At 33.3% G+C, this 15,296-nt stretch overlaps 2 protein-coding genes across 7 annotated transcripts; both read left to right on the top strand.

Annotated features, from left to right (window-relative positions):
• The first annotated feature begins 4,612 nt into the window (after positions 1-4,612).
• LOC107899532 (probable envelope ADP,ATP carrier protein, chloroplastic) lies at positions 4,613-8,017 on the top strand. The gene is made up of 10 exons (XM_016825275.2): positions 4,613-5,129; positions 5,431-5,487; positions 5,593-5,655; positions 5,776-5,832; positions 5,916-5,999; positions 6,172-6,240; positions 6,321-6,433; positions 6,521-6,690; positions 6,957-7,035; positions 7,558-8,017. The coding sequence occupies exons 1-10, from the start codon at positions 4,776-4,778 to the stop codon at positions 7,679-7,681; spliced, it is 1,170 nt and encodes a 389-aa protein (XP_016680764.1). The 5' UTR covers positions 4,613-4,775; the 3' UTR covers positions 7,682-8,017.
• Positions 8,018-10,113: 2,096 nt separating this feature from the next.
• Positions 10,114-14,777, top strand: LOC107899530 (protein root UVB sensitive 5). 6 transcript variants are annotated; one of them, XM_016825272.2, is made up of 15 exons: positions 10,115-10,407; positions 10,491-10,541; positions 10,655-10,833; positions 10,982-11,082; positions 11,452-11,510; positions 11,718-11,764; positions 11,844-11,922; positions 11,999-12,071; positions 12,303-12,392; positions 12,529-12,588; positions 13,090-13,203; positions 13,672-13,732; positions 13,821-13,939; positions 14,018-14,110; positions 14,183-14,777. In XM_016825272.2, the coding sequence occupies exons 1-15, from the start codon at positions 10,265-10,267 to the stop codon at positions 14,408-14,410; spliced, it is 1,497 nt and encodes a 498-aa protein (XP_016680761.1). In that variant the 5' UTR covers positions 10,115-10,264; the 3' UTR covers positions 14,411-14,777. The 6 variants fall into 6 exon arrangements, with proteins under 6 accessions (XP_040946671.1, XP_016680761.1, XP_040946670.1 ...); XM_016825271.2 differs by having other exon boundaries at positions 10,116-10,407; positions 10,488-10,541; XM_016825273.2 differs by having other exon boundaries at positions 10,329-10,407; positions 10,488-10,528.
• The last annotated feature ends 519 nt before the right edge of the window (positions 14,778-15,296 follow it).

Genomic DNA, 15,296 nt, shown 5'->3' with positions numbered 1-15,296 from the left:
TTGTTAGAGGTTAGGACCCAAAATGAGGGAACAACAACAATTTGTTATCTGGATAACAGGTTGTTTCAAAGGATGTATCTTTGTTTGCAGTCATGCAAAGATGGCTATAAGGCTAATTGTAGGAGGATAGTAGGTTTAGATGGATGTTTCTTAAAGGGTTACTATGGTGGCTACTTGCTTACAGCTGTTGGGATAGATGCAAATAATGGCATCTATCCTCTTGCATATGCTGCTGTCGAAAGTGAAAACCAAGCATCATGGCTTTGGTTCTTGGAGTTGCTTGCAATAGACTTGGAAATTGTGAGCTCATACCAAATATCTTTCATATCTGACAAACAAAAGGTAAAGCTCCATTTATTTATTTTTTTATGTTGTTTCTATTTAGGGTTTAGGATTTGTCAAAGAATTAAACTGTATTTGTTCTAATTGTAGGGGATTTTAAAAGAAATATGTATGTTGTTTCCTAATGCAGAAACAAGACACTATGTTAGACACTTATATGCCAATTTAAAGAAGGCTGGTTTTCGAACAAAGGAATTGAAAGATCTGCTTTGAAAAGCTGCTAGAGCAAGCACTATAAGGGATTTTGAGGATGCCATAGATAAACTGAGGAAAACCAATTAGCATGCTTATGATTGATTGAAGGAAAAGAACCCTACTCACTGGTCAAGGTCTCACTTCTCAATTAAGAACCATTCTGACATGTTGGTGAATAATCTTTTTGAATCCTTTAACAAGGTAAACCCCTATGTTTTATGTTTCTTACTAATCATTAGCAATTCACTAATGATTTATGTTGTTTATTGACAGATTGTACTGGAAGCAAAAGGGAAATTTATTCTGAACATGATAAAAACAATAAGGACCAAGATTATGTTGCTTATTGTCAAAAATAAAGAAGAAGCTGACAAATGGAAAGGAATGTTGTGTCCAAAGATCAAGAAAAAGCTGGATGTAAATATAAAAGATTCATTGAGGTAAAGTTACCATTTTTAATCTTTTTGATGCCTTTATTCTGACTTCATGTTGTGGTCACATGCTGTTTTAGTGAGTATTTTTTAATATGCATGCAGTGAATGTTGGTGTGTTGACTATTTTTTAATATGCTTGCAGTGAGTATTTTTTAATAATATGCATATAGTGACTGTTTTTTTAGGTGTGTGTATCATTGTTGGTGGGGTTGCCTGGACCACATTGTTTTAGTGATTATTTTTTAACCAAGCATGGTGACTGTCTTTTAGGTGTGTTCCATCACATGCTGGTGGGGACAAGTATCAGGTTGAATGTGGTCCACGCAGCCAGCATGTGGTGGACTTAGTTGAGAATTCCTGCTCTGCAGGAATTGGGATCTCACTGGCATCCCTTGTATGCATGCATTGGCTGTCATTCATCTAAAAGATGAGTTCCCAAAGACCTATGTACAAACCTGGTACACCAAGCAAACCCAGCTTCAAATTTACTCCAACTTTATAAGGCCAGTAAAGGGTCCTAAACAATGGGCCTCTTTATCAAACATGCTGCCAATATTGCCTCCTACACTAAGAAAGCCACCTGGCAGACCTACTAAGGTGATAAGGAAAGAACCTGATGAACCACAAAAAATAGAAAGGTTGAGCAAGAGAGGGGTGGACATGAGGTGCAGTAAATGTAAAAGAATAGGCCTCAATAAGAAGAGTTGCTAAGGGGAAGTTGGCCAAAACATTCCAGTAAGTCATTTTCCTTAAGTTAAGTTATAGTATACTTCTGTTTATGAATTTGTTTGATAGATTTCACTTGTTCCTGTAGGTCAAAAGACATAAAGTTGGTGTCCCAACTCAGCAACAAGCTACCCCAAATCAGCAAGAGAGTACCTCAACTCAATAGGCTGCCCCAACTCAGTTACAAATTGCCCCAACTCATCAATAAGTTGCCCTAAGAGAAAAGCTCCCATTCAAGAGAAAACCAACCACCGTTAGATGGATGCCTCTTACTCAAGAGTCATCCATGACAGACCATTGATGATGATGTGAACAGACCTTATTTTGTTAACTTTTTGAAATTGTGTAAATTTGTCTGCTACTGATTTATTAAATTAGGCAGATAATTTTTTGTAAATTTGCCTATGATTGCTACTGTTGATAAACTTAGGCATATAGTCACTGAAATTTTTTGTAATTTCCCTACAATTCATATCTGTTCAATTGTAGGAAAATTTGGCAATATTTTTCCTCTCATTCCTTTTGTAAACAATTTGGCATTTTGGCCTTAATATATGAGTTTTGATTCATGCTATTTGTGTTATCTCTTCTCTTCTAACATATGAGTATTGAAAAAACAAATGTGTGAAAATTGAGAAATACAAATGTTTTTTTTTTCCATCTGTTATCTTTTTCTGATATATGAGTATTGAGAAATACAAATGAAATGAAGATTAAGGCTTCACTTGTTTCACTGAAAATAGCTTCCGGAAAATGATTTCTGAAAAATGACTTACTTTTCTGGAAAAGCTAATATTTTCTTGTGTTTGGATGAATCCGTGTAAAATATTTTCTTTTGTTTGGCAGGTTCTTTAAAAATATTTCATAAAAGTCATTTTCAATTAAATAAACATACATTTGAGATATTGTTTAATTGAGTTTATTTGATATGTATAATTTTATATTTTACATTGTTTTTACATATATTAAAAATATTTTGTTAAATTTAGGTTCATTGCAATGATTATTTTTTAGTTACATGACTACCAACTGAGTATTTTTTATTTAAAAATGTGACTTTAACAAAATTGACAAACAAAAAATCAACAATGTCAGCAGTTGGACTTGATTTTCAAATCTGGAAAGTAGAGGGACTAAATTCTTGAAAATAAAAGTACAGAAACTAAATTGCAAATTTGTGAAGAGTATATAGACTTATGACATATTTTAACATTTATACTACAAAACATTTATTATTAATATATTTATAATTGTAATAAATATTTAGTATTAAAATATTAATATTGATATTTTCAATAATATGTGAATAATATTATTTAAAATTATTATTTTTAAAATTTATTATTAAAATAAAATTTAAATGTTAAATAATTTATTATATGGCTAAATATAAATAATTAAATACGTATGTTTAATAGTATTAAAAAATATAATATTTTATATTAATATTTTAAATATTTTTAAAAATAAAAATAAAATTTATTATCAATATAATAATATTAAACTTGATTTAAGTTAATTTTTATATAAAAGTAAAATTATCTATTGAGGAGCTCTTTTCCGGAAAATGACTTACGCTTTTCAAAAGGGTAAGTCATTTTACAAAGAAAAAAAGCTTATTTTCCGTTGACCTGTAAGTCATTTTCCATTGACCAAGTTATTTTCTGTGAAACAAACACAGGAAAATGCAGAAAACATTTTCCGTAAAACTTTTTTTATGTAAACAAGCAGACCCTAAACATTCTTTCTAACTACTGTAAGCAACAAAAATATTACAAAACAATTTGTAATAAACAAAAATATCCCATTTCAAGTCTTTGTAACAACAACATAAGCTGGTTAGCCATGTATACTAGCAGCCATGTATAACAACATAAGCAACAATATACCAGCAGCCATGTATATACCAACTAGAGGTGATCATGGCCAGAAAAAAATTTTGGCCCGCATCCTAGGCTCGGGGCCGGCCCGAAATATAGGCCTGAAATTTTTTCCAAGCTCGGCTAGAGAAAAAATTCTTAAGCTCGAGCCCGGCCCGACTTGGCCTATTTTTTTAATAAACACCAAAAATTTATTTTAAAAATAAAAAAATATTTTAAAATAAAAAATAAAAAATATATATGTATTATATTCGGGCCGGGCCTAGGCCAAAAAAGTGGTGCCTGAGGCCTGACCCGTTTTCTAAACGGGTCTCGTATTTTTACCCAAACACATATTTCGGGCCTATATTTTTATCCGAACCCTCACATATTTGGGGCTAGCCGCCGCCGCCGCCAACAACAACAACAACATATCAGTAACAATATTACAAAACATAAGGTGGTTTTCAATGTTAACAACAACAACTAAGCTGATTTTTAAGGTTTAACAAACAACAAAATAATTACAAATACAAGCACAAAAAACCAAGTTCTTCTCTTCATCCTCCTTGTATCCTCCAATGTCCTCACTTTTCTCAGAAGACCCAACAACATAATTCGTGAATGGGGCATTAATGGTGGATCGAACTAGCTGAAAAACTGACATGGTTTTCGAAATCCACTGCCAAATTCTTACACCAAAAAACCTCCTACCTGGGTTGTCATTGGACCAAAACGTGTTTAATTTGGCTAGGTTTCCACAATAGCACACTGGAATCACTTCAGGCATGTCTATTTTTCCTTTTCTCCTTCTTCTTTTTCTTCTCTTCTTCTTGTTCTTTTTCTTTTTCTCTAACCCTAAAATGTTACTGGTAGGGCTGTTAAAGTGAGAGTAACCGGCCAGCTAGACAATTTTTTGACACTAACAATGCCATCATCTGCCATGTCACTTTATCGTGATGAATGTGACAAAAAACGACAAGAGGATTGTTTTGTAACTTTTCAAAAGTTTAGTAATTGAAATAAAATTTAGGTAACTATTTTGTCAGTTGAGTGATGTAATTTATCCTAAAATAAAATGCTAACTAATCGAAGACTTTGCTCACTGATTGCTTTGGTCTCTCTGCTTCCCACTCTCTATGCTATGCAGTAACCTCTGCATCGCCTTATATCTTACCTACCCTTAGTTTCCAATTTCCCTTACCTATCCCAATCTACCATGGGAGAAACCAAAAGCAGAAGTAAAGCCATTATTCGTTTCCAAAGCATTCAGGATCTTTCTCCCTTGGAAACCACGACGCTCGATGACCCTCTCTACCTCAACGCCCGCCTCTGCTACAATCTCAGCGACAGCCGTGGCACTGCTCGTAATTATTTTGCCTGTCTTTCGATTTCGGAGAAGAGAGAGCAGCGACAAGGTTTCGAGCCTACTCCGCTGCAGCTCCTCAACCACCCTTTGGCTGCTCTATCTTACGTACCCAAAGACGCTGCCATTTTCGCAGCTGGTGCCGTCGCCGGAGCCGTTGCTAAAACCGTCACGGCTCCTCTCGATCGAATTAAGCTTCTTATGCAGGTTCTTTACTTGCCGTTCGGTTTCCTCTGAAGCTGAACTGGACTCTTTACCTACCTCATTTTTTTTTGAAAAAAAATAATTGACCACGTTTTCCTTGCGGGTAGTTTTTTAGTTAGTCAGTCGCTTACTAATCAAGTAACAACTGTAGGGTTTAAGATACCGCAATCATGGACATTTTTAGCATATTTTAGTTGAATAATCGATTGTTTTATTGAAATTGGGAATTGTATTCATTTCCCAGAATCTATTCTTTGTTCTTTTAAAATATAATTTTGTTTTTTCATTTGGTATGTTTTTACAGACGCAAGGGGTGAGAGCTGGGCAAGAGAGTGCAAAAAAGGCTATTGGTTTCATTGAGGTGATTTTTTTTATTCATTTCATTTCTGGAATTGGTAATTATGAATTTCAGCTGATTAAAGTAGTTGGATTAGATTATAATTGAAAATTTGGGGATAAACTGCAGGCGATTGTATTGATTGGGAAGGAAGAAGGGATTAAAGGTTACTGGAAGGGCAACCTTCCTCAGGTTTGTTAAACAATTCTTCGGGTTTAGATTGTTTTCTTTTAGTATATTTCGATTATGCAATTGGGATGAATTTATTAGGCTGTGGTAATTTTGATATAGATTTACTATTAATCGGTACAGGTGATAAGAGTCATACCTTACAGTGCTGTCCAACTCTTTGCATATGAAACTTACAAGGTAATAAAAGAATATGCATAGCTTAATGTTAGCTGGTTCTTGCTCTATATCTCAGTTGATTCTCATTTCCTTTTGAATTGTAGAAACTTTTCAAGGGAAAAGACGGCGAGTTATCGGTTGTTGGAAGACTTGCTGCTGGAGCTTGTGCTGGCATGACATCTACTTTTGTAAGTCATATAATGTCTTGGGAATTTTCTGGTGAAACTTCTTCTGCATTTCAAATTTGTATATGACCACTTAACTTTGGTTGTTGGAGTTCTTCATTTTTGTCTCTTGAATCTTGATTTTTCTTTTTGATTACTCTATGTCAATACTTTTGGTTGTTTATTTTTTATATAGATAACATATCCATTAGATGTCCTCAGACTACGCTTAGCTGTGGAACCAGGGTACCGGAAAATGTCTGAGGTATTCCTAATGCTTTCATTGCTACTAACATGAAGACGACCATTTTATTGGAAGATGGAACTTTAATGTGCTGCTTCCAGGTTGCTTTGACCATGTTGCGAGAGGAAGGTTTTGCATCCTTTTATTATGGTCTTGGACCTTCTCTCATTGGCATAGCTCCATATATTGCTGTGAACTTTTGCATATTTGACCTGTGAGTCCAAATGATACTGCTTTAGGTAACATATCATATGAGAGCTCAATCTTTAATCTGTCTTATAAAATCTTATGTTGTTAACAGCGTGAAGAGGGCTTTGCCAGAAAAATATCGTCAGAAGACTCAAGCATCTCTACTAACAGCTGTAGTGTCTGCTCTTGCTGCTACTGTCACTTGCTATCCTTTAGACACAGTGAGAAGACAAATGCAGATGAGAGGCACACCATACAAGTCAGTTTTGGAAGCCATTCCAGGTATGTCAATGTTACTTGTCAATGTAAAATTTACAGCATCAGCATTAAGCATTTATAACCACTGTTTTGCATGCTTTTTCTCCTTGAGCACACTATTTGGTTATGTTCCAATGATCTGTATTTATTGTAGTCCAAAATTTCATATTTTGCTATCAGATTATAGTATCCTTGATTCATTTGTTTTGTTCTACCATTTCTGCAGGGAAGATTTTAACTTGAGACTTGATGGTTTCATTGACTATAGTGTTTTTTCCCCTACTGTATAGGTATCATTGAACGGGAAGGAGTTATTGGCTTGTATAGAGGCTTTGTTCCCAATGCATTGAAAAACCTACCAAATAGCAGGTTTGCTTCCATCCTTTCCATCAATCTTGATTTCTACCACGAAAGTACTGTTTAATTTGGAACCCAATTATGTATGGGCCACATTCATAATGTTCAATGTAGAGCTAGAATATCTTGGGGCCCTGGTCATATTTTTTAGCAAATTTCTGATTATGATACTTCCTTGTCTGAGATCTTGCAAGATTTTCATGTCGTTATAGTTCTCTAAGATCTACATAACGTAGGGGAATGGAACCATAGAAACAGCATATCACATATTTATATATCAGATGGAGTTTCAACCATCCTATGGTAATTTTGCAACTATTATTTCACGTTATTTTCAAAATATAGTTCTCGTATACATGGTTTAGGTGGTTTCAGTGATTTCATAGTCAATGTCGTCATTATTGCAGATAGACAATGTATATTTGATCATGCAATTGTCTATAGAGTGGATGCTAAATATCCTTGCTGCACAATTGGAACAGTTTGTGATGAATTCGCAGTTTCACTAATATTTGATACTCATGTCAACTGCAGCATTAGGCTTACCACCTTCGACATTGTCAAACGTCTAATATCAGCTAGTGAGAAAGAGTTTCAGAAGATTGTGGACAAAAACCGCCTTAAAGAAAAGCAGGAAACCAATGTTGGAGAACCTTGATCCTCATGATCTTCAAGTCACATTTTTAAAGTTTGTCTGGTGTCCATTTTTCCTTTGGAGCTCACGATTTGCTAGAATCACCCTGTATTTGTGAGAATTCCACGCTTAGATTAGTGCTGGGAATGTTCCCTAGATTGCCAAAAGTTGCTGTAGTCAGCTTGGTGTTATTTTTTTTTGGTTCATTTTTAGGTGGTGGAACTGCAATCTAATTTCCACCATAATGGTACGAAATTTGCAGTACCAAGTAATCATGTATTGTACAAGCAAATGCTTAAGCTGCCACTTAATTTTGTAAGACAATTGTTCCCGCTGCAACAACGACTACAATGTTTGATCTTTTCTGGGTTTGCTATTGGATTTTAAATGATTCTACATCTCCTTTTTCATTTTTCTGTCTATTAGGCCAATTTAGCATTGCTTTTGGATTTCTTTTTTCAAACTGAGGTTTCATTTGTAAGCGAATCTTTCACTTTAAATATATATTTGTAATATTTATATTCAGTATACAATTTTCTTTTTCAAGGTATTTAGAAAACAATTATTGTTCTTTTAAAAAATGATTTAAACCACGAAATCTCTACCAACAATTATTTGGAACACATTGATCGAAGGCGATATTATTGTAAAGGTTTTAAGTCTTTTGAAATTTTGTATAATATAATATCTTAAAAACCTCAAATTAGTTTTAGAAAAAATTCATCCTAAAATATCCACTATTTTTCAAAATAATTATTCACTTTCATAAATACACTCTCAGTCAAAAATAAATAAATAAAACCATCAATAACTTAAAATATCATTTTGCTTACAAAAAAAATATAATGTTTATTTTACATATGTAACTAGTTATTGTAAATATGTATTAAAATATATTAAATTATTTCTTTAAAGTATTTAAATAAATTTGTAATGTTTGATGAATAATATCTTTAAAAACTAAAACATATTAATTTAGTGATATTATAATGTTAATTAAAAGATACATAAAATTTTAATTTATTAAACAAGAAGAATGCATAGAAAAACCATCTCCGATACATGCAATAATTAAGGAATTGTGTATAGACTCATGAGAGGTTGGAATCATTAAAAACAATTACATTCATTTTTATATACAAATTAAATTAATGGTTGCAACTCTATTACTTAATATATTTTATTGTTTTTGGAGAAATTATGTATTTTAAAATAATTAAATATATATATACACACCTATAGTATTAATTAATTACAAATATTTATTTTCCTAAAAATAACAAAATATATAATTTTAATTAATACATACCAAACAATCATTTTCGTTTAACCCTTCTTCACTTCATTTTAAATTTACACAAAGATATTAAATATTTTTTTGATTAATCAAATAAATTAATTTATAGTAATAATGCGTAAAAAATTATGTTACGTAATTAACGTGTGCAATCAAAATATTTGATTAAAAAAATAAATTTGCTAAATTGTAGGATTTTCAATCTTTTGTTAGCATTACATAATATTTTAGAATGTTTTTTTTAAAAGCTTGTTTATAAAAAAAATTAGTTTTTAAAACATTTTAGTTAAAATAATGTTGTATGTTTTAATAATAATTATGTTAATATTATTGAATAAAGGGTAAATTATTAAAATAGTCACGTTTGTTTGCCTCAGGTTACATTTTACTCACTTATGTTTGAAATGTTACGTTTTTGTCAATTACGTTATCATGTTATAATATTTTAATTACTGAGTTGTTGATTGTCATTAATGGTGTAACAGTAAGCTGACGTAGTACATTAAATCATCATTTCAAATGAAAATTTTAGGTTAAATTCTACAATTGGTCCCTATTATTTTCATTTTGAGCAATTTAATTTTTTTCTTTTTTATGTTCTTTTAACTTTTATTTTTTATTTTATTTTTTCATTCTATTTTGCTTCTCCCTCTGCTTTTCTTTTCCCTTCTTCATTTCTTTTAATGTAGCTTTTCTATGTTATTTATTTGTTAAAGCTAGTCCACAAACTCCCATAACTCGAAAAAATTAAATTGTTCAAAAAAATAAAAGTATAGAGATTAGTCTTAATAATTGGAAAACATAAAAAACTATGTCAAAAAATGAAGAAGGAAGAAAAACAGATAGAGAACAGAAGATAATGGAGAAAAAAAAGAAAAAAAGTTAAAAAAACATAAAAGAAAATTAAATTGTTCAAAACAAAAAAAATATGGGAACCGATTGTATAAGTTAACATAAATTAACGTGCCATGTCAATTTATCATTACACCGTCAATAACTCAACGATTAAAATGTTACAATGCGATAACGTTACGGTCTCATTCTAAAAATCTTCAAATGTCCCGTTTTGAGTATTGGGCAATGGGCTGGGTTTGAGAAGTCGAATTGCCCCAGAATTCTCAAATCGGGTTTGCAACGCTATTAAAATTAAATTCCGGGATTTGGTTGGCTAAGGAAGGAGGAAAGCAGATAGAGGGTGACGCCTTCCCTCTTCAGCTCCGACAGTGAAAAGAGTGAATCTTTTCAACTTTTCTTACAAAACCCACCGTCCATGAACTAATAATATCTATTAAACCTCACTTCATCCTAAAATGACTCTCTCTTATTCTCTGCAACTCCCATTCCCTTCACCGGTTTTTCGTTCCCCAAGAAACACCATCGAAAAGAGATTAGGCAATCTTCGAACCCTCCATTCTTCAAAAGAAGGTGGGCAACAACATACTGAAAATGATAGGTACCTGCTCCTTCATCAACCCCTTGTTTTATTTTCCTTCACTTTCCTCAATTTAACATTTCTTTTTTCTTTTTGCATAGAAGTCAAGACCAAGTGATTTTATTAGAGAGATATGGAAATGGTACTATTAAAAGGTTTATTCCCTAGCTTTTCATTCCCTTTTATTTAGTAGAAAGGATATGGCTGTGGCACTATTAAAAGTTGGAATCTGAATGGTTGCTGTTGATCAATGTTTTATGATGATCAGATACATGCTAGATGATGATGATGATGATGATGATGATGATGATGATTTGCAGATTCGAGCTTTTCTTGAGAAACATGATTCAACAAGCAACGAGTTCCAAGGATCAAATTTATCTGACCCAAATTTGTCTTGGCTACCACAAGTCCTCAAAGAATTTATCTTGCCTGCGGGTTTCCCTGGTAAACTAACAGCTAACATTTCCTTTCGTTTGTTCTTTGTTCTTTTTCCTTTATATATTCACCTCTAACATTGTCCAGATAAGCATATCTCTTGTTTAACAAGTATCAACACAGTTGCTTGTCCTTTTTCTTTTTTCAATCAATGCAGGGTCTGTCTCGGATGATTACTTGCAATACATGTTGTTACAGTTTCCCACAAATGTTACTGGATGGATCTGTCACACTTTAGTTACATCAAGTCTTCTTAAGGCATGTGAATCTAACTCCGGCCACTATCCTTACTTGGGTATGTGATTTGTAGGATATTTCACTCCATTTTGGCTTGAAAGAAGACAAAATGCTTTTAAGACTGTAAAATTATTGCTTTCTATGGAAAGGTGAAGGATGTTAGGATTGTAGTTTTCTCTGGTGTCGATAATTATAATTTGATTTCATTTGGTATCAGTTAGTGTGTATTTTTGGGTGGTGCTGAGCAGAGTGGGTTTTTGAGTATGTGAATTTGCAGATAAGGCTTCAATATCATTTCTAGATTAGTTTTTATCTTGATGAATCTTTTATTCATCATTGCTTCTGTTTTATTAAGCTTATGTGGCATTACTATTTTTCCCTGGATTGCAGGCTGTTGGGGTTGGTTCTTTCTCAGGAACTGCTGCTGCTGCTTCTGCTGCAGCTATTAGGTAACTTTCCATGATTTTAAGATATCTATGTCTACATGAAATCTTTATGTCCATGCTTGTTACTCTAGAATGGAAAAGAACAATGGTTTTCTGCAATTGTGTGTGGACTTGACCCTGTAGATGGTTTATAGATAACGGAAGCATCAAGTTTGTTTTTCCTTTTATCTACATGGTCTTGTATGTCATTGAGCTGTTTGCATTGTGCAGATGGGTGTCCAAAGATGGCATTGGGGCTGTTGGCCGCTTATTCATTGGTCTGGCAATTTTTGAAAGAGCTTAAGCTCAAAAAAGTTGGGTGATGAAACTTATTAGTTATTATTGCTCTCCCTTTAGGTGGTCGATTTGGAAATCTCTTTGATGATGATCCTAAACAGTGGCGCATGTATGCGGACTTCATTGGCAGTGCTGGAAGGTTTGTATTTACTTTAGAGTTCTTAAATTATACAAGAATTGGTAGATACCACTGAATATCTTAATTTATCTTGCAGCATATTTGATCTAACAACACAAGTTTATCCTGCCTATTTCCTACCGTTGGCATCTCTTGGCAATCTTGCTAAGGTATTGCACCAGGCATACTAGTCCTGGTATTCTCTTTCTATATGAACTCATCCTCAATGAATATGTTTTTTATATAAAAGAAAACAGGGAAGAACTACCTATCATGTTTATACCTAAGTCCAGTTATAGTAATAGACACATGGCTCCTTGTACCAGTTTTAATGCAAGCTAAAAATAGTTGGTCTTGTAAATTGTTTTTCATTAATTTGCTGAAGATTGAAATCTGACCAGGCAGTAGCAAGAGGACTTAAAGATCCTTCATTCCGAGTGATTCAAAACCATTTTGCTATCTCAGGAAATCTGGGAGAGGTGTCTGCTAAGGTAATGTAAATGTATAGGCTTATAGCAGGCATGCTTCTTTATAGATATCGAAAAATTTTTGCCTGTACGAGTTACACATGACTGTTTTATAAAATAAAATTGAGTTTGTAATTAATTAATTGAACAAAATTTCTAGGAGGAGGTTTGGGAAGTAACTGCTCAGCTGCTTGGTCTTTCTCTTGGCATACTGATCCTGGTATGTTGTGCAGTTTTCTTAAGGTTAAAATATGTCATAGGTCCCGTACTCTTCACAAATTTGGAATTTAGTCCCTATACTTTTACTTTTAGGAATTTAGTCCCTCTACTTTTCAGAATTCAAAATTCAAATCCAATTGTTAACACTGTTAATTTTTTTTTTGTTAAATTTGTTGGCGTGACATTTTGTAATTAAAAAAAAATACTCACTTAGTAGCAATGTAACCCAAAAAATGACGTTATAATGAACCTGAATTTAATAAAATAATCTTATCAGTGTTAACAGTCTGAATTTTGATATCTGAAAAGTAAAGAGATTAAATTCCTAGAAATATAAGTATAGGGACTAAATTCCAAATTTACGAAGAGTATAGGGACTTATGGCATATTTTATCCCTTTTTTATTACTTTCTTGATGGAGGTCAAATTTTTGAGCAGTTGTCAGCTTCTAGCTTAGTAGCTTTAACATGTTTGTAACGAGTATCAACAATAACAAATGCAGGATACTCCTGGCCTTGTTAGATCATATCCGGTGTTGGTGTCAACATGGGCAAGCATGCGGCTTCTTCACCTCTGGTTACGTTATCTATCACTTTCAGCTCTACAATTTAACACAGTATGTTCTTTTCCTAACTGGGTACATCAGGCCAAACATTAACTGTACCTAGGAGAGATGCATGATAAAATCTCTATGATCTTGTTGAGGGGTTAGATCCTCGACACATTTGGTCTTGTCTTAATCAGGGTTTTGTCTCCTGATTCTGTTGAGAACCCTAATGGGGTCACAGAGTCTGAACGCATTGGAGTGCCTAAACAGCCGAACCATGGAAAGCTGGAAACTAAAGAGTTTGCGCATGAATGAACTCAACTACATGACATAGGGCATTTAGTCATTCATGGGGAGGATGGTACCATTTAAGCTCCGACCCCTCAACAGATCTATATTATATAATTGTTTATGCTCTCTTGGAATCAATATACACATGCTGACCAGGGAGCATGAAGGTCAAAATAAAACCTTTAGGAAAGTTGCAAGTGTTTGATTTTGGTACGACTAATCTTCCTTTGTTGACTTCTGTGACAGATAAATCTTAAGCGAGCCCGTATGCTAGTACAATCACATATTTTGCAGTCTAGAGTGCCCGGTAAAATTATATACCTTTTTAACTATTGCTTATAAGGAAGATATTGTTCCAACGGCACTGACCCATTCTTTTTCATTTGTCCCCATAGGATGCATTGACTGCAATAGGGATGAAAATATTTTATTATGGCAGAGATTCATAAAGCCACGGATTATATTTGGTGTGCCCATGGAGGAGATGCTAGGCAGTGGGAGATCCACCTCGATGGTACTGCCTGACTATTTGCTGGTTGTATATAAGTTCTAATACAATTAACTGAAGCTGCTTTTTTCTTTTCTAGAACAGCTGAAAACTCTCCTGAGATTATATGCAAGAGAGAAATATATTCTTGTGGTGAACCAACAGCGGATAGATTTTGAGGTCTTTGTTTCATTCAAGGTATGTGTGTTAACACAAACTCAGTCAATTCTTCTGAGATTAACTCTTAATCATGCCTAAAATTTACTGCAGGTGGGTGCTACAAGTGTTTCTGTCTTGCGTAGTGTCTGGCAGACCTACTGGCTACACGAGAACTTGAATGTCTCAGAAGATATCTTTGATCAGCTTGCAAAAAGTTTGTCCATGATGGATGAAAGGTTCAACGAATTCATTCAACAGCTGGATAAAGGTGGATGGGATATTCATCAAATTAATTTGAGGGTCCCCAAGGAAATCTCCATTGACGAATGTCCTGTTTAATGCTGAAATTACGGTGATCAAAACACCATGTTTCAGAGCAGGAACCAGAGCTGCCCTTGTAATGCTTGAAATGGGTACAAGCGGTCAAAACAGACATGCAAGTTGAGCTATCAGGCAATGATCGAAGCAAAACTACGAGCGCCTTGAAGGATCGTTTTTATGTGGCAACAATCATATATTAATCCATCTGCAGTGCTGTATTGTCAAAGGCATTCGATGTCTAACCATGCAAATTATGTGTAGGTTGAGTGATAGGATCTCATCCTATTAGCATGAAAATCACTACACTTTCTTCCTTGATGCTACTATGTTTCACACCATCTTTCTTAACACTCTTTTTCAACAATATACTAAATGTCGGTATCAATGAGTTGTTATCTACACACTTCAACAATAATCTTGGCAACGTGCTACTGCCATGGCGGTGCTGAGAATCAAAATCCAGGCTAATATCATATTTTTCTCCATTGGTAATGGTCAATGGGATTTCACTGCTGTGATTATTGTATTACGGCAGCTAATTGATAGGTTACTTAGTTTTTTCAATATTTACATTTTTAATAATTTATTTTTTAGTTAAATTTGATGATTAATTTTTTATAAAAGTTCAATAGTTTTTTTTAATGAAAATGCTAACTAAAACATTAATCTTTTAACCATGTTAGCAAGACAATTAATGAGATAGTTCATATGTATTTTATTTTAGTATGACACTATTTATCTTATACGCTACATTAACAAATAATTTAAAATTCTAAAAATATTTTAACGAATAAAAATTTTAAAATTAAAAAATATATTAAAAAATTTAAAAAAGAAGAAGAAGAAGCATGATGTACACGTTGATTATCATATGACTGTTATATTTAAATATTTAACAATTTAG

This window comes from Gossypium hirsutum, chromosome D04 (assembly GCF_007990345.1).
Source record: "Gossypium hirsutum isolate 1008001.06 chromosome D04, Gossypium_hirsutum_v2.1, whole genome shotgun sequence".
Lineage (NCBI taxonomy): Eukaryota > Viridiplantae > Streptophyta > Magnoliopsida > Malvales > Malvaceae > Gossypium > Gossypium hirsutum.
This window is presented reverse-complemented; position numbering and strand designations above follow the sequence as displayed.

Excerpts from the sequence above, each read along its gene's own strand:
- LOC107899532 (XM_016825275.2), top strand. The coding sequence starts at position 4,776 with ATGGGAGAAACCAAAAGCAGAAGTAAAGCCATTATTCGTTTCCAAAGC. Across the intron at positions 6,000-6,171 it reads CTGGCATGACATCTACTTTT|ATAACATATCCATTAGATGT; the intron begins GTAAGTCATATA and ends TTTTTTATATAG. Across the intron at positions 7,036-7,557 it reads AAAAACCTACCAAATAGCAG|CATTAGGCTTACCACCTTCG; the intron begins GTTTGCTTCCAT and ends TGTCAACTGCAG.
- LOC107899530 (XM_016825271.2), top strand. The coding sequence starts at position 10,265 with ATGACTCTCTCTTATTCTCTGCAACTCCCATTCCCTTCACCGGTTTTT. Across the intron at positions 10,834-10,981 it reads CTTGCCTGCGGGTTTCCCTG|GGTCTGTCTCGGATGATTAC; the intron begins GTAAACTAACAG and ends CAATCAATGCAG. Across the intron at positions 11,923-11,998 it reads TTCATTGGCAGTGCTGGAAG|CATATTTGATCTAACAACAC; the intron begins GTTTGTATTTAC and ends TTTATCTTGCAG.